Source organism: Bemisia tabaci, chromosome 1 (assembly GCF_918797505.1).
Source record: "Bemisia tabaci chromosome 1, PGI_BMITA_v3".
NCBI lineage: Eukaryota > Metazoa > Arthropoda > Insecta > Hemiptera > Aleyrodidae > Bemisia > Bemisia tabaci.
In genome coordinates this window covers 1581365-1600966 of record NC_092793.1, presented here as the reverse complement: position 1 = coordinate 1600966, position 19602 = coordinate 1581365, and the positions used below count along the sequence as shown (strand labels likewise).

General features: G+C 42.4%; 1 protein-coding gene across 3 annotated transcripts in view; it reads right to left on the bottom strand.

Moving 5' to 3' along the window:
* Positions 1-1652: 1652 nt before the first annotated feature.
* The window catches only part of LOC109040557 (uncharacterized), a 40615-nt gene continuing 22665 nt past the window's right edge, over positions 1653-19602 (bottom strand). For all 3 annotated transcript variants that reach the window (XM_072299050.1, XM_072299122.1, XM_072299082.1), the window contains exon 2: positions 1653-2156. In XM_072299050.1, coding sequence (XP_072155151.1) covers positions 1735-2156 — 422 coding nt within the window. In that variant the 3' untranslated portion in view covers positions 1653-1734. The remainder of the gene's footprint in view (positions 2157-19602) is intronic.

Sequence of the window (19602 nt, the reverse complement as noted above, 5' to 3'; positions counted from 1 at the left end):
TCTTTTGAAAACCAGAGATCTATGTTTGAAATTTACTAAAACTGGCCAAACAGTTCCTTATATTTTAACAACTTATGTTGATGCCAGTTACGCCCCGGATAAGACTGATCGTAAAAGTGTCACAGGTTTTTTCATTAAAATTAATAATTGTCTAATTACATGGAAAACTAAAAAACAGTCAGTTGTTGCTCTGTCCACAGCAGAAGCCGAATATGTAGCCATATCCCTTTGTCTTGTTGAATGTTTATTTCTAAAACAATTACTTAATACTGTTGATTTAAAGACTGATAAGATTAAAGTTCGTGAAGATAATGAGCCAGCCATCACTATGGCTAGTACTTTGGAGACAAATCGCTCCAAACATATCGATGTTCGCCATCATTTTATTAAAGATCTTGTTGCTAACAACTTAATTCAAATCACTCATATCAGTACTTCAGAACAAATTGCAGATATGATGACCAAGGCTTTACCTAGAGTCAAATTTGAATATTTTCGAGACGCTCTTGGAATGTGCATCACTTAATTCAGTTCCTTTTGGACGATTTCTAAATGTAAGTAAATTATTATTTTGACAAGCGCATTAATTAAATTTTGATAGTCATGTTAAGTAAATTTTCCTTTTGGCAAGCGCGTCAATTAAATTTTGGTCCATATGTATTTTGTCAATTATTACCAAATTTTGTTTTGTAGTTAATAAGTCTATTTTGTGTGTTGCGATTGGGGGGGTGTGTTAAAGTTTCTCAGTCAATCCCAACACAATCCTATGGCGCTACCTAGCGGTGCTTTACCGAACTACTTTTCTTTCTAGAATGTTCTCTTGTCGTTGTTGAATCGTCGCCATTGCTAAGTCAATATAAGTCATGTTCGCCTTTATAAGATTACTTTTTCTCTCAATAAAAGTTTATCAACTCTAAATCGAGTTGTGTTATTTCGAAAGTTTAATAAGAAGAAGATATATTAAGAGGAAAACAAATATAATTAGAGAAAAAAAGAATATTATTTTGGTGTGTATTGTTTATTTTCATAATTATTATAAACTGGGGGTACTGGCTTCAAGCCGCTGCGCGCCCCCAAAGCATCAAAATTACCTGTTGGCGGTTAATGAGCGAATCATTTTAATTGAATAGGTAACAAAACTATGTATCAAAGAAAAATTTTCTGCAAAACAATATTCTTAATGACCTTCTTCTTACTCGGAATTTTCGGAATTCGACCATGACGGGACCCCATATAACTGTTAATAACTAAAAAAAGGCCTTTGAAAGTAAAGACCCCTATTAAAACTCTGACCTTGGAACTCCCCTTCCTCTCTTCTGCCCACCGACCGTCTTACTCCCCTTCCTTACCCCGTCCAGCGAGCATCTTAAAAATGATTTTAATAGAATAGAGAGGATATTACAGGCATAAAATTTGGGTTTGTCCTTCATTTTAAATACCAAGCTATCAGCAGAACATGTCTATGATGTGCCTTTTTAGCAGTGATCAGACTAAAATCATTTAACTAGGACATACTTTCCAAATTTTCCTTGTTGCTAAAAAAGCGCTTGAGACCTATTGAATATTTTCCTTGTTGCTTAAAAGCCTTGCCTTGTTGTTGTAAAAAAGCGTTTGAAACCTATTGAACAGCAAATAGCTGAGCAGAGAGATGATGAGATTATGACGATGAGTTTATTTAATTAAAATCTGATTACATAGGAACCTGAACTTTTTAGAAACGATCATACATTTACACTATTCAGACATTGCATTAATTTGCTGCTCTTCTTTCAATATCCTTCGCTCAAGTGAAAAATCATAATTGTAATCTTGCCTTTTATCGGTCTCCAGAATGGATAGGAGCAAAGAACTGAAGTTTCGAAAATCACTATCCAATGATCCTAAATTAACACTTTCCAAGTCAACCACTAGTGTCACTGGTACAGACTGCAAAGGGTCACCGTTCTCACCTTTTGCTTTTAGGGGGCGAATGTCAATATCTGATGTTACCTCTACACCTTCAGGAACTAACACATACGGTAGAGAGATTTTGGAAGTATCATCTTCGGGGTTTAAGCTTGGATACAGATTGGGCCTTATATAGGGAGTTTCTGGAGGTGTGGTCTCATTGTATGAATTGTCTTCTTTGTTTTTTTGTTCTTTCCGTCCAAAAAGACCTGAAATGAAGAGTGAACATCTGTTAGAGAAATTGATAAAGCAAGTATAAAAAATGCAATATATTTGTCTCTTAGAATTCAATTCCTACTTGTTAAGTGGAAAATAGTTGAACAAGTTGGTTGTGAAAAATGATGTCATTTACCCTCCCAAAGGTGACAGAATTTCAACAATTCTATGTGAAAAACAAACAGTAACAATTTTTTTTACGTAGTATCAAAAGCAGAAGAAAAGTCCTTTGCAACCACTAAAGATGCAAAGAGGCTGTCCCATTTTCCATAGGAAATGGCCGCAAGAGATTTAAATCCATACTTTCAGAATCATAACAGATCATTTGAGAGGCCTAAATCCGGTGACCTTCCTCGTCTAGCCCTCCAGGGGGCGAGGGGGGGGGGGGGGGGGGGTCGAACGTCAAACGCACCGACCGCCATGACTTTTAAACGAAAAAACGGATCAACTTGATCTTGGAATCAAATGAAAGCTCTTGACGAGACCTCTCATTTTATATATGATACTTGGATAATTTTTTATATGAAGTAAAATCATTATTTAATCTTCAAGCCCAAAAGGTTCAGTTTTTTGGGTATTGCTATGATGAGGAACGCTGGAATCATTACAAACACCAATTTAAATGAAAGCCCTTGATTCAAGCTTTAAAACGAGCTATCGTTCAGCTTGGGGAAACAAATGGTTCAAAAGTTATGACCCTTCAAAGTTAGCGTGGCGCGATATTTTGGAAGCGCACGGAATGTACGAGGAGTATTCGTAAAGTAAGTTAATATTTGTCATATCTTCTAAACTAATAAAGATAATTTAAATCTGTGAAAAGTTTGTGAATTTTCATACTCTCAGCTTTCTAAGAAGCTTGTTTTTTATAAAGGAGTGTCGTTTTTAGTACGGTGTGTACGATCAAAATCAACGATTTTTTGATTGGAAATTGCCACTTCGGGAGGTCATACTAGATGAAAAATAAAAGTTTTTGTCCGTAGAACCACTTTCAAATCCGTGCAGGATCCAAGATGGCGGCCAAGCGCTTTTTTGAAGTGCTATATCTCTGTTGCTAACTATCCGATTTTGATTTTCTTTTTTCTAAGTGAGAGCTAAAAGGGCCTGAAATATGAATAAATTATAACAGATTCAACTCGGCCAACAATTTGTCCAAAATTTTACAAAAAATTTTTTCCTCGAAAATTCCTAAAATGTCAAAGCAAAATAACATTTAACTGAGCCGGAAAATTGATATTTTCTCCTCAGTGAAAGAGATGGGTCTTAATCTCGCGTTTAATTTGATACCAAAACCATTTTTGTGCTACGAGTGGTTATCCCGCGAGAGCCATTTAAGTGTCGCGCGATCGGCCGCGGCGCGCGATTTCCACCCCGCGTTCATGGCCACGGGCGCGCTTCATACGTGTAAAACGCGCTGTATCTCTCCAACCATTCGTTCGATTTTCAAACTTTTGGTCTCGTTTGAAAGCTACTATAAAGACCTTTTCAAACAATGTGCATTTTTACATTCACCTTTAAATAATTTGCCATATTATGAAAAATTACGTAAATCTTTTAATTTCGATCACCTTAACAGCCGTTGATTTTTTGTTTCTGAGCGCAGGTAGAGCCCTTTATTTTCTTGAGGTGAGTGGAGGATTTACTGACCTTCAAAACGATACCAAAAGCTTTTTTTTGTGACGAATAGAAAACGCGTGAGGAGGATTTTGGTGGCGCTCTCGGGTAGAGGTTCGCCACTTATACGCCGTGCAACCTCGCGTCGGCCCGCGTTCATGCGCTACACAACTGGAATATTCGCTGTTTTTTGATCATTCATCGCACAATTTTCATGAAAATCGTTAATTTTGGAAAATCCTTTCATACCCTCTTGACACGAAATGAATACCTATAATTTAAAAAAAAAAAAAAAAAAAAAAAAAAAAAAAAAAAAATACTCGAGTTAACACGATAAATATGAAAAAAAATGTATAACGAACTAATTACTATTCCTTAAGTTTTTATGAGATGGAGATGGATGAAACCGCAACAAACTTGATTCATTACACTTTTACGACGATATATTGCCAATCATCAGCATTCTCATGGAATTTTAGGAGCGATTTCTACAATTTTCTCGCTTAGAGGCGAACTCTACTATTTAATTAAAATTGATCGCAAAAAGATCAGCGGGCTTAGAATCCTTCCCTGCAACCAAGTGCATAGTGCATGTGGAAAAAATTTTCCGATGCAACAGCGGCGTTTCTCCCTCTTTCGTCCCCGAAGGCACTTCCAGATGCCTGTTTTCAAACCCTGGAAAAATATACCTGCGTGTCGCCTCTATTTTTGGCGGTAAATGGAGGTTTACTTAGCAGACGCAGGGGCGAATATCTGCTGCCGTTTCGTAGTAGAGACGGTAGGAACATTTTTCTAGGGTTTGGAAGCGTTTTTGAGGATGGAAGTAGGAGGACCGCCACTGTTGCATCGAAAAAATTTTCTACGCACTGCATGCACTTGGTTTGCCGTCCTTACTACGAAAAAGCAGCAAATAAGCCCCTGCATCTGCTGAGAAAATTTCTATTTACACCAAAAATAGGGAACTTCATAATTTGCCCCCCACAAAAGGTGCATTAAAGCAGCACACCCTTTGCGTTGCTGACCAGGTAAGGCAAGTTTGGGAACGCGCTTTGTCTCCAGAAAAAGAAATTCCTAGCCATGAGAAGTACGGGTTGATCGAAAAGAGAGAAAGTTGGTCACTCATCTGGTCAAATCTTCTTTCCATTTGGAACGGCTGTCGGGAGACTGTTAAATGCAATTGCAAGTCTGCCTGCACAAAGAGATGCTCCTATGTTAAAGCTCAAGTTCAATGAACTTTCATCTGCACGCAATGTTCTGGAGGTGCTCGTATTAGTCATTGCAGTAATAGTTTAACAAAAGTTATTATAAATTGACCGAATTTTAAAACAATTCCTACCAACGCGGAGGACATCATCGATGCCCCCTTAGTGTGCCTTAAATGTCATGCAGGGCGGTTATCGGGCACATTGTGAAAGAAGGGGGGGGGGGGGGGTTATCGTGGCTGATATGATGCTTGGATACGAAGAGTTTCCTAAAAATTGAAAGTCCGAAGAAACTCTACTACGTGAACTTTTTGGAGTTCCCAGATTCGTTGTGGGGAAGGATTCTAAACACATAGACCTTTTAGCGATCAATTTTAATGGGTCAGTTGTGCTAATTACAGAATCGTGTTTTGACGTTTGATTCTTGTGGATCAGCTATAAACAAAAATATTAGTACTAGCAAAAGCTTTCTTCGTTCAATATTAACCAAGATATCCAACTTTGAAAAATTCGGTTGATGACGTCATCCAAAGCGGTACCGCTTTGGATACGGCTTGGGTGTCACTACTATAGTGACATTCTTGGATTCTTCCACCTTGCTCTCATTTTTCAGGCTGACACTCAATTTCACTGGTTACTCAGCGTGAAACAATTGAAACATGTGTGAAACGCGAATTGGAGGAAACCAAGGGTTTTGCGATCACTACCGCGGTGGGTAACGGCATACATCGAATTTTTCAAAGCACGATACCTCGGTTAACGTTGAACTTTGAGAGCTGCTGTTGGAACGGATCCTACTATTCTTAGCTGCTTTACAAGATTCAAGCATCAGAACACATTTCTGTGACCAGCTCGACTGATCTAAGCAACAAATTTGTATAAACCATAGCTAATTCACGAGAATGCCGATAATCCCCGTTATATCCCCATTTTAAAATCGAGATAAATTACATAATGAATCAAGTTTATAGCGGTTTCTCATTCATATCATATCTACCAGCGTAATTAAAGGACACCGATATCCACCCTGCGTCTGCTAAGAAAACCTCCATTTACCGCCAAAAATAGAGGCGACATGCAGGTATATTTTTCCAGGGTTTGAAAACAGGCATCTGGAAGTGCCTTCGGGGACGAAAGAGGGAGAAACGCCGCTGTTGCATCGGCAAATTTTTTCCACATGCACTTTGAGGAGGGAGAAAATGATGACTTGACTCGATAAAAAATCCAACAGCGTTGCATGATGGTGCAGAAAAATACGAATTAAATTACAGTGTTGTATAGGGATTATTGTTCAATATGGCAACATTGTAAAGTAAAAATATTGCATATTGCCCCTTCAATAATCGGGTTATGCAATCGTGTAATGTAGCACCTTCAATCTGCGGTTTATGCAACGGTGTATTTTTCAAGATGGCGCAGCAGCGTTGCCGGAAGGTGCACTTAAATAAATAATTTAATTATTGGTGAAATTTTGCAACAACGCATTTTACAGTGTTGCCAGATGGGGCGAGAAATTAGTTAATTTTTCGATACAGTGTTGCCAGATTGTGCAAAAAATTCGGATTTTCGGACTTGTAAAAATTTTCGGTTTCGGAAGACCGTATCTAACAGTATGGGCCTGGTATCGGATACTGTAGATTAGGGTCTGATTCGGGAAATTGAAAAATTTTCGGAAAATCACCCTCGTCCGATCCGTTGCGGATCGATGCGATTCTTTTCCACTTTCGAAGATCGGAAAACTGTACTGACCGAATTTTAATACGACTTTTCGTTTCCGAGATTTCGGACTTGTAAAAATTTTCGGTTTCGGAAGACCGTATTTTACAGTATGGGCCTGGTATCGGATACTGTAGATTAGGGTCTGATTCGGTAATTTTCATTTTTTAGTAATGTGCGCTTGGAAATGCGTACGGGAACCTTGTGTTTTGCGATGAGCGACTGGGATTGGATATTGTAATATTCAGTTTGATGAATCAAAAAATTTTATTATTTTTTTTTTTGTTGGATATTTACAGTTGAAGTTACAGTTTAAAACAGTTCGCGTTGCATACTATTTGTACGAAATCCTTACTATCGATCCAACTGTTGTGACTCGCATCCAGACCCAACCATTTGACAAAGGCCTGGTTTTTCTTGCGACGCAGAATTTTCTCCACCAGGAACGTATCCCTATAGTTGGTGGGTTGGAGTTCTTCGCGGTAGAATTTTCCTTTGATGATCGTATCGTGCGCGTCTTTCAGATCGTACGTGATCGGAACGGTCGGATTGACGCTGACAATCTTGAAAATTTCCGTGCTCCAATTCGGTGTGTATCCTTTCTCGAACATGGCTTTGAGTCTCGAGATCCGGACGTGATCACCGACATTCAGTTTTCGTATGGCCAAACGTGTCTTTTCAATTTTACTCAGCGGCGGCCCACGAAGCTTTTGCAGGATCATCGGTACATCCTTTTCGGTGACATCGATTGGTATCATCCCGATGGTGCGATGAACGCTCCCGTTATATTCACGGATGAGTTTCGGTAATAGATCTACCCACTTGTACGATCCTTGCGCACTGAACTCTTTCCACATCTTCGTTTTGAGCGTTCGGTTGAATCGCTCGACAATAGGAACATTTGGTTGTCGAGTACGAGCTGTACATATTGATCTTGTGACGCTTCATCAATTCTTGACACTTGGAGTTGTAGAATTCCGAGCACATGCCGACTTGTAAATGTTTCGGTGACTTTCCGGCTGCTTTGAGAACGCGTTGCAGAGCATAAGTGACATCCGTGGCCGTTTTCGATTTGAGCGGTTCGGCCCACGCCTTTTTCGAGCACGCGTCGATGACGGTGAGGAGATATCTGTATCCTTTGTTGACCGAGGCGTACGGTTGCATCTCGACGAGATCGGCTTGCCATAAATCGAACAATCCGAGAATCCGTACTTTAGGACGCGGATAGTTTCGTCGTGCAGGTTTATGTAGCTCCTCGACGATCCCACGTTTTTCTGCCGACATGATAATTACCGTCAACGTCGTCGTCGTCGTCGTCCGCTCTCTCGATTCAAATGCTGTTTCGATGCTACTATTTAAACCAGACGATTGTAAGATTGTTGAAGTTGATGGATACGCTCCAGACAGTGTTGACCTAATTTCATAGCTCCCTTCCACTTCCGTTCGGACCATTGTTTGTTCACCGCATCCTCATCGCTTTCGGGATCTTGCACTTGACGAATCCGTTTGTTCGATACGATATAATTTCCGTCGGAATCCAGTGAGAATCCATCACCTTTTGGACCGCGGCGGAATTTCGATCGGCCAAAACCGTCCGTGTGACTCATCTCAACACTATTTTTCTTTCATTCGATTCACAACCTCTAGTTGACTGATCCTATTTTCCAGTCGTGATAATTTCGTCTCGAGTCGTTGCGCGATACTTTTGTATTCTTCCATTTTCTCCAAACAAAGCTGTGTCGAATTCATAGCTTCCGTCCACCTCGAGTCTGTCCATTGTTTGTTCACGGCGTCGGTATCCTCTTCGGGATCTTGCAGTTGTCGGATCCGTTTGTTGGATACAAGATAATTCCCGTCGGGATCCAGTAAGAAACCGTCTCCTTTGAGACCTTGCTTCGTGTTGCGAACGTAAGTCCCTTTCGATCTTCCAAACCGGTCGGTGTGACTCATTTTTGTGCGGATCCTATATTTAGTGGATGTAATCCGCTTCGCGAAGCTCCTCGACGATACTCAGAATTTCACGATCGTGATCGGTGTGACCAGCTTGTTTCGAAGCTACAAGTAAAACGAGACGTTGGACCAATGCGTTCGGATCGTCCCAATAGACGAGTTCCCGTTTCGCACGATGAATTTTGATACCGGAGCCTTTCTTCAGTTTTTTACGCGATGACTTCCTCGTTGATCTCGGAGTCGATGTAGCGAACACAGGTTTGATGAGATCGCGGTATTTTTGACTGCGGTTCGAGTTGGGTCTACCGTGTGGATGATGATCCCTCTGATGCGCATTGGTGAGCGTAACTACTCGTTGGAATTTAGCGCGATCATCTGCTGTGTAATTACGCGGATGTTTCTTAAAAAGGAGCTCCAAGAACCCGGGTGTCGGTTCGAGCACCTCATCGCCACCGTCCAAGATTAGTCGTCCGTCCGAATCGAAACTTATGGTTCGGTTTCCGATGAGAAAGATTCCGTTGATCGCTTTCCGCACACCATACGCGGGATCGGATTGTTTCGGATGTTTTTCCAGATAGTCCAAGTAGAATTGTACGTTCGGGGCAGTGATTGCGTCTCGAGAATCGACGTCGTCGTCTTCCGAGCGACCCGTTGTTTGTTCTTTATCCGTTGCGTCTTGGAACGATTCATCATCATCATCATCATCCTCCTCGTTTGAGTTGTTATCATCATCATCATCATTGTTCATATTTTTCGGTGATCCGAACGAAGCAAATAAACTATCAACAAACATTGTTTTATCTTTCGTTTCCGATTTTGAAGGTTCGATCTTGGTTTTATTTTCCTGAGGAGCAGCAACAAGTGCGGGTGTTGACGTCGAGACAGTTTTCTGCAACGCTGCGAGCGGATCTGTCAACGGTTTGAAAACTTTCTTCAACGTCACCTGAGCGTCCGCCTCTCCGGTGCGAATGGTATTTAACTTCCGTTTGATATCTTGACGGATTTTATCGATACCACCGTATTTCTGAGCGATCGTCGACAACGATAAGTTATCCATCTTGTACAATATAAGTATCGAAACCTTTCCGGTACCTTCCCTCGTTCTTATTACTATCTTTATCGATGACTAAAAACTCGTACTTGTCCTGCCAGCACACCGAGCAGATGTGTCTGAAATCTTCGAACGTGAAATCTGTGTTGACGTGATCGTCGTAGATGTGTCACAAGTTTGTATTATCCTGTTTGAAAACTACGAGCAGGTTAGCGTTATCACGAATCAATTGTTTCGGTATGCGCGAATAAGTTTGACACAAGTAGAAACTGTCGACCGAGCTATGCCTTCCCATACTGAAATAATCCCGCATCGCATTTTGTTTGTCACAGGCGACATCATCGAAAATGAAGACCGAGTCCGATGCGGCATCGTTTGGTTGAACAATCTCGGCCGTGTCCGAATAGACGATGTATCCGAGACCGTCGATTCCGTCGAATATCTGACGCAGTTCTTCGTACTTGGGTTGGAACGGTGTCTTGGAGTACAAGTACACGTTGCGGAACTTCAATCCGTTCGGATGTTGTAGCAGGCAAACCATCACGTTTGTTTTACCGCAGTTGGACGGTCCGACGACAATGCAACGGATACTCTCCGGTAACAGTTCACTGTGTCGTCGTTGTTGTCGTCGGTTTTCATTTTGCTTCTTCCGTTTGTCAAGGTTCGGGACTCGCAATGACTTTCTTTGGTTGACGAGTCGCATCGTATTCGTTCCCTATTTTATCGGACAGGTATTTTTTACTTCTCCGTATTAATAGTATGGACATTTTCGTCAGAGTATGTCACCGAGAAGATTATCAACTTGCAGCAAAACCAATCGAGGACGTGGACTGTTAAACTCGTTGATAAATTCACTACCGTTCGAACTACACTTACCGGGTGACTACAGGTACTGCGGACCGGGCACTCGCCTCGCAGAACGATTGGAACGCGGATATCCGGGTATAAATCCGCTCGACAAAGCTTCCAAGTCCCACGACATCGCTTACAGTAAGACCAAAGACACCACCGAGAGGAACAAAGCCGATCTCATACTTGCGGACAGAGCTTGGGAACGTGTGAAAGCGTCCGACTCATCGTTGGGTGAAAGAGCGGCAGCATACGCCGTAACGAACGCTATGAAACTCAAAGCCAAACTCGGAATGGGACTAAACAAGACGGTGGCAGCGAAAAAACCGAAACCTAAGAAGAAGAAGAGAGCGTCGAAGAAGAAGACGAAACCGGTGGAGCGGTCGATCGAACGAATCTTGGCTCTCCCAAAGATGGGTGCCGGGGCGTCGAAAACGAAGAAGAAGAAGAAACCGGCGGAGCGAATCTTGGCTATCCCGAAGACGGGTGCCGGCGTCAAGAATCTCCTGACGAGTATCGGTCTGGCCGCGCGAACAATCACACCGGTAGCGAAAATGATCAAGACGGTCATCGACGGATCTTTGAAGAAGAATGTACACCTCGGTGAAGGATTGTACTTGCGACCGTACCGTAAAGGTTACGGACTTTACTTGAGACCTTACCGAAAGAATTTAAACTGATCCGTGAGCTACCGCGCCGAGCAATGACGGATGTTGAGTTGAGGATCGCTGCGACAAAACAATTACGAATCCCGCATTTCCGCGGTGTGTTCATGATCGATGAATTGGCGACCAAGAAACCCAAACGCCCCGAGTGTGGTATCATCAATCTGGACCGAAGCGATGGACCCGGTACACATTGGACAGCATACCGGATTTCAAAGAGCGGTAACGCATTGTATTACGACAGCTTCGGTGATCTACCACCACCCGTTGAAATTACGCGATACATCTTACGCTCACGCGGTAGCTCAACGACGACAATAGGATACAATTATGATAGCGAACAAAATTTCAACTCGAGCGTCTGCGGGAAACGATGTTTAGAATGGCTCGTACAAACCAGGAATATATAGTATTCTCGAAACCAAATATAGAAACTCAGAAAAGATGTCACACGTTCATGTTGACGGGGAGGAGCAACGTACTCGAGTGTGCACTGCCTAGACCTCTCGAGTTGTTCGGTCCTTGCGAGATCGGTCTGACGGGTTTTGTAACTTATTATTCAATCCCGAACATCAACATAACGAACAGACTGCTTTTCTACTCCGAGAGCCCTGAAGAGAATTACTCGGCAATTTCCTTCCCGATCGGAGCCTACGAGATCGAGGGTATACAAGAATACTTGCAGGGAGAACTTGGCGGAGCGGAAGCTATCAAACTCAAAGCGAACAACGCTACGCTTAAAGTAAGCATCAAATCCAAGTACTGGATCGATTTCCGCAGACCCGGCACTTTACGTAAGGTGCTCGGATTCGGAAAGCGTCTCTTGGCACCGGACGAATGGCACGAAGCTGACTATCGCGTCAACATCTCACCTGTAAACATGATATGCATCGAATGCAGCATCGCCGACGGTGGATACGTGAACGGGGTGCGCGGACATCACATTTATGCGTTTGCTCCCGATATCGAACCAGGATTCAAAATGGTAGAGCAACCGTCGACGATTCATTACTACCCCGTCTTGGGTGATAAGATCCAACGTTTGCTCGTTAATGTAGTAGACCAACAAGGAAGAGCGATCAATTTCGGTGATGAAGAAGTGACAGTGCGACTGCACGTGAGACCGCTAACTTATGGGTAAACGAAGGATCCAGAACGACGACAAAGATACGTTCCTATATTCTCTTGCATATAATAGTATTGATAATGCACGGACTAGTTGTCAACAACAACAGCAACAGGAGCAACAGCAGCAGAGGAAAACTTTGACCGAATATTCCAAGAGGGCGAGGAATATTCCAGGAGGGGGGTGTGAGAACACAACTCGGATTCGTGGTGAAAAATCCGAAACAAGAACGAGATGGAAGCTTGGCGACAAGAGATCATTGAAAACGAATACATCCGTTTCGGTCCGGTCGACGAACGGCGTGGAAACAACGATTCGATCCGGTTTACCCCCGATACCCACGGCCTGATCACCGTGCCTCAAGATTCGAGGATCTTCATGCGTTTAGAAGTGAAACTCGAGAAAAATCCCGGAGCCGCCGCAGATGCTGCGAAACCTAGAGTCAAGTGGGCTAACAATTATCCCCTGCACTTGTTCGACCGTATGCAGTACAAAGTGAACGGGACGGAAATCGATAGCATGCAGTCTGTCGGAGTGACATCGACCGTGAAAAATTATCTCACATACACTAGAGCGGAAACCGCGGGACTCGCAACTTCCGGGTTTTGTGACATCACTCATTCATGGAGCGAATGGGATATGACAACGTCGGATGAAACTCAAGGCGCTGTCGTTCCGTTGTTTTCACTCAGCGGATTCGCAGTACATTTCAAAGACGTTCTAGTCGGATGATTGCAAGAGTTGATCCTAGTGCGCAGTGGTACGGATAAGAACGCATATTATATCACCGACGCGGCGACCGCGGACGGTTACACCATCAAATTTAAAATAATCGAAATCTATTGGGAGATTCCCGTCGTCAAATTCACATTGGAACTGGAAAAACAAATCTTGCTCAAGATGAAGAAGAACGACAAGATGAGTTTCGGATACATGAATTGGGAATCGCACGACATCCCGGGGATTTTTCCGACCAAGACGTTCAAATGGAGCGTAAGAACAACCAGCAGGCACAAGCCCAAATTCGTGGTGTTGGTATTTCAAACGGATCGACGGGACAATCACCTGAAGGATTCCTCTCGTTTCGACCATGTAAATGTGCGCTCGGTCAGCGTTCAAATCGGTGAGCGTCGGTTTCCTCAAGTTGATACGATCTACGATTTCCCGACTATGGATTATAATCACGCCTACCTGAACTACACCGATTTTATGAGAGACTACTGGAAAGGTGAGAAACTCTGCGAGCCAGCTATGTTGATGGAAAATTTCAAAGATCGCGCGATTTTTGTCATCAAATGCGTTCAAGGTGAAGATCTAAAAACAGCTCCGGTGGATATCACGTTGACCGTTGTGGTAAAAGAGAATTTCCCGGCCAACACTACAGCCCAGGTGATTCTGATCACGCCTGTGAAGTATTCGTACGAACTACTGCACGGAACCGTGAGGCAATTGGATTGATCTTAAGCAAAAATTTAAAAAAAAAAAATAAAAAAAATAACATGTTTATTTTTTTTCATTTTTTTTTACAAACTTGTTATTTTTTTTTTTTTCAACCATTACATCATTTACAAAATAATACAATAATACATACAATATAAATCAAGCTGCAACGTTTGGAACGAGTGCGAATTTATGTGTTCTTCCGATCGGACCTTCGTAGATGAGATCGAAGGATCCAGCGTTGATATCCTGAATTGCATCGTCCGTCAAACGGTTCGTAATGTGCAAAGGTAGGAAGAGGAGACGATGATGATTCTCGAAGATGACATCAGCGGCAACGGTGATCCCGTACTTGGTTGGCATTTTGATGAGTTTGTTCATCTTGTAGCGGGTGTTTACAGTCAGCTCTTTAGCGTTGACGATCAAGATTGAATTGTTGAAAACTTCCATGTCGTCAGTTCTATCTGCTGTATATCAAGGTACGGATGATTCCAATTTTCGTGTGCTATATATTTCGAGTGGAACAAGTTGTCTGCTGTATTAAGCACGGATGATTTCAATTTTCGACTGCTATATTTCGGTTCGATAATTCGTCTGCGAATGATTCCACTTTTCGTGTGCTATATATATTAAGTCGGGTTGATTCGACAATTTGCCTGCTATATTAAGCACGGATGATTTCACTTTATCTGTCTGCTATATTTCGGTTCGTTCAATCTGACTTTTCATCTACTACTCCTTTATTATTATCGGGGTGATTCCTTTGTTCGTCTGCCACTATAATCTTCTCCTGCTCTTGCATGATTTCATCTTTGAAATAATCACGACAAAAAGATTCCGACATCCACATACACAATCGGAATGCGTTCGACATAGCGCAGAATGGATGTACTAAAGGACACGTATATGCTGTCGACCAACGAGCCAATAGTCGGAAGGACGGACAATCTTTAGTGTCCAAATTTACAACGATACATTTTTCCGGCACGAAACCCTTAATGAAATTTCGTTTTTGTTCACCTTTAACATAAAGTACATCGTAGCGGTTCCCGATGCAATTCATTTTTGAAGTGAATTCATCGTACTCGAGAAACCCGCTTTCCCATTCCAAGTGATGATAATTGCGTGTTAACCAGTTGTTTGTCTCAACGTCTTTAGCGCTCAACATGCTGCTCGGGAACGGAGGTTTGAATAAACAGAGTTCAGTTACAGTACACTTCATATCCACAAGACCAAACTCTTTGACGATGAAATTTCCTTGGCTCCAAAAACCTTGTACATCGAGACAAGCCATCATTTGTTCGTTCCGTTAGTTACACTTTTACTATTTTCAAATTCGAGGTTTCTTAACTGACGGTTCTCCAGAATTATTTATACTATTTATACGAGGTTGTTTAACAGCGAGGATTTTTCTCAACTCGGTCTCGGCTCCGCAACTTTCATCCACCATGCAAACATCGTCGTCGATGTCACGATGACCCCAAGGAACAGTGGTAACACCGTCTTCTAAAATACAACGTTTATCGTCTAAGCCGGAGTGAGTTCTTATTGTACTTTCAAATGAGTATAGTTGATGTCTCCGCGCCCCGATCCTGCGCATCGAGGCGCTCATTCTCGATTCAGGATCCTTTAATACTGTGAGAAAATTGACAAAGTTTAGCGATCTTACCACTGCTGTTGATATACCTTTCGCTCGTTTTTCTGTTTTCCCGTTGCTGAAACGATATGCATACATTTTGGGTCGCAGCGCGACAAACTCAGCAATGGGTATTCCCCCGTTTCATCCTTAAAACTACCCATTACTTTACGGTTTGTCGCGCTGCGACATTGATGACCTTCTGGGAAGTTGGAGGTGTCGTACAAGTGTAGGTCTGACATCATATCATCGTAGACGTTCGGTGTAGTCAACTCGTAAATGAACGAATCCGTATCTATATAGAGAAGTTGAACTTGGTCGGGATTGTACTTCTTAAGCATGTGATTATAGTGGAATTGATACATGTGTACTTTACTCAGATCTAAGATTGAAAAACCAACAATCATTGGTCTGTCTATGACGACCTCTGTTCTCCGTAAATGGATTGCTACCAATTCTTCTGCGAAAATCGTGCGATCTATGAAATCGACCCGTGAGATGGCTTTCAGTATCTGTCTGCTGTTTGTACCCAATTTAATATTCTTTCGCTTCAACGGGTTCTCGATAAATTTTCCGTAGCAAGCGTTGCTGCATAGTTTCAGGAGCGTTTGGTGAAACGGATTCGTAGCGTCCCGTCTCAACCGGGCGTTCAGCTCGATGAAGGGTGCCAAGAAAGGAGCCTGACGGAATTTGATGGCCCGGTTGACGCGCAGGAGTTTTAATCCCTGACCAAGCGCTTCTTTCAACATTACATAGTGGATAACATGGTTGTTTTTAATAGCTAGAGTCGTCAATAGTTTCGTATATTTCTCCGCTCCCGATGGTGGTATTTCGTTCCGGCACAAGAACGGAAGGTCCTTGTGCAGGTCGTGGAGGTGTTCTGGATATTCAATATCTACATCGAGTATGTACCCGAAAGGAGCGTCGTCGGGATGGTTGATTATAGTTTTCGCCAGAGTTAGCAACTCTTCTCCTTCCGGGACCCAAGTGTAGTTATCGTAGGGTAGATGCTTTCTCATGGTGTGTGCGTAAAGTGCCGTCACATCCAAGTATTGTACATAGTTCACTGGTTTTTTAGGATCAAACTGATCCGGTATCAAAGGATTGTTTGCGAGAGCGTGCCGTTTCACCACCTGTGTTATCCCACCTCGGATCGAGCTCATAATCATGAATACCATATCCATATCATTGAAGAGTTGAATTTTCACATTAGTTATTTTTAAGAAGGCGTCGAAAGCGAAACCGGGTAGCGTTAAGTAGTTGGCACAGTCCAAACCATAGTTTTTCATCCCAAAGAGTCGGAACTCCTCGAAGTTGGAGTCACGCCGAGAGATCTTTACCGATTTGGGCCTTATTAGACCTCATCAGAAGATCACACTCAGCAGTGAACCCAACTTAACATGCCGCAAAATCCAAGACGGCATTAAAACGCCGTCATGGATATGACCCGAGGCATGACACAAAAGTGTGATCCTCGCGCCATCTACCGTCGCTGCTGAACAACTCTCATAACAAAACAAGGAAAACCCAAGAAAAAAGATTATCGGACTGGTTGGAGATGCGAACGCATCTAGACGCAACCGCCCGCTCTCGAACGAGAGAAACACATACCCCGAAGTGTGCGTACAAATTAAAAAATTAAACACTAAAAAGTGGCCCGAAACTGTATTAACAAGGTGGAAAAATGGTGCTGGGTCCACACCATTTCGCGGGGAAACAAAGCCAAGAAATACCAAAAATTAAAATTAGAGTCAAAAATAAATTTTTAGAACTCTAATGCGCACCAGTATGAAACTGAGGGGGGAGAGTGTTCAGCTCAGGCAGTTTGCAATGGAATATTAAGTTGGAGTCACGCCGAGAGATCTTTACCGGTTTGGGCCTTATTAGACCTCATCAGAAGATCACACTCAGCAGTGAACCCAACTTAACATGCCGCAAAATCCAAGACGGCATTAAAACGCCGTCATGGATATGACCCGAGGCATGACACAAAAGTGTGATCCTCGCGCCATCTACCGTCGCTGCTGAACAACTCTCATAACAAAACAAGGAAAACCCAAGAAAAATGATTATCGGACTGGTTGGAGATGCGAACGCATCTAGACGCAACCGCCCGCTCTCGAACGAGAGAAACACATACCCCGAAGTGTGCGTACAAATTAAAAAATTAAACACTAAAAAGTGGCTTGAAGCTGTATTAACAAGGTGGAGAAATGGTGCTGGGTCCACACCATTTCGCGGGGAAACAAAGCCAAGAAATACCAAAAATTAAAATTAGAGTCAAAAATAAATTTTTAGAACTCTAATGCGCACCAGTATGAATTGCACCATTGCAAACTGCCTGAGCTGAACACTCTCCCCCCTCAGTTTCATACTGGTGCGCATTAGGGTTCTAAAAATTTATTTTTGACTCTAATTTTAATTTTTGGTATTTCTTGGCTTTGTTTCCCCGCGAAATGGTGTGGACCCAGCACCATTTCTCCATCTTGTTAATACAGCTTCAAGCCACTTTTTAGTGTTTAATTTTTTAATTTGTACGCACACTTCGGGGTATGTGTTTCTCTCGTTCGAGAGCGGGCGGTTGCGTCTAGATGCGTTCGCATCTCCAACCAGTCCGATAATCATTTTTCTTGGGGTTTCCTTGTTTTGTTATGAGAGTTGTTCAGCAGCGACGGTAGATGGCGCGAGGATCACACTTTTGTGTCAGGCCTCGGGTCATATCCATGACGGCGTTTTAATGCCGTCTTGGATTTTGCGGCATGTTAAGTTGGGTTCACTGCTGAGTGTGATCTTCTGATGAGGTCTAATAAGGCCCAAACCGGTAAAGATCTCTCAGCGTGACTCCAACATAATATTCCATTGCAAACTGCCTGAGCTGAACACTCTCCCCCCTCAGTTTCATACTGGTGCGCATTAGAGTTCTAAAAATTTATTTTTGACTCTAATTTTAATTTTTGGTATTTCTTGGCTTTGTTTCCCCGCGAAATGGTGTGGACCCAGCACCATTTCTCCACCTTGTTCCTCAGAGTAAATATAGTAGTAGTATTCATTCACCACCAAACTCGGTTACACTCGGAGAAAGTGTGTAGTCATGATTTAGATCAAAGTTAATATAGTAGTATTTCTTAATGACCAGATTCGGTTACACTCGGCAAACTGTGTCGTCGTAATTTAGATCAAAGTAAATATAGTAGTATTTGCTTATCACCAGATTCGGTTACACTCGGACAAACTGTGTAGTCATAATTTATAGTAGCAATATAAAACTACGCTTTCATGCAAGTGGGAAAAATTAACAATTCTAGTCAGGGAACGTATAAATAGTGTCGAGGAAGTGTGATCGATCATTTCAAAACAAGAACTCGTCAAGTATGGACGCTCCAACCCTCAAATCACAATTGATTAGAGCGATGAACACCTTGGACACGGTATATGCGGCTCTCTCTTTCAAGATTCCAGGAATACGAGCAGAGCTTTTGAACAAGTTTGCCAGACTCCTTTTTCCTGACAAGTTGTTCCACCATCTTAATTTCAGCTCAATAGACACTTCCGATCCCGTCGGGTGTTATGGGTTAGTTGAGATAACGGAAAGATTTTTCCATCTCCTAAAACGTGTCGCAGACGAGCATGAAACAATGTACTTCTTAAAGCAGGGGTACAAGAAAGTAGACGAACGGGACTGGAAGATATGCAGACTTTTGAGTGCGATTCGCATAGTATTATACACCAGGGAGAGGAGAGCGGCTCTCTATAGTAAAGATTTCGTATAAAAAGTATGCATTCTCTTCTCAGTATCGCAAGGAAAAAATCATGATTGATAAAATATTTCTCATCACCATCATCATTGCTGTTGTTGGAAGGAAGTCCACAACGGTAGCGGAAAACTCATCCGAAGCAAACATCACAATGTGCCCGGTCTGTCCGGAAATCAAATGCGCACCCTCTACCTTGACGGACGTTCTTCTATTCATCTTGAGTTTACTGGCGCTTATTTGCTCCGCTCCGTACCTGTACTCTAAGTACATATCATCCGACTGCAAGTTCCGTTTCATCAGGATGGCCCGGAAAAATAACAATCGGAAAGTCGATGATATAAGTGTTGATTTAAAGTTCGGAGAAGGAGAAGGAATCGATGTTTGTGGTTGACAACCCTCACGTTTTTAGAACGCGCACGTTTTCTGAACGTGTACGTT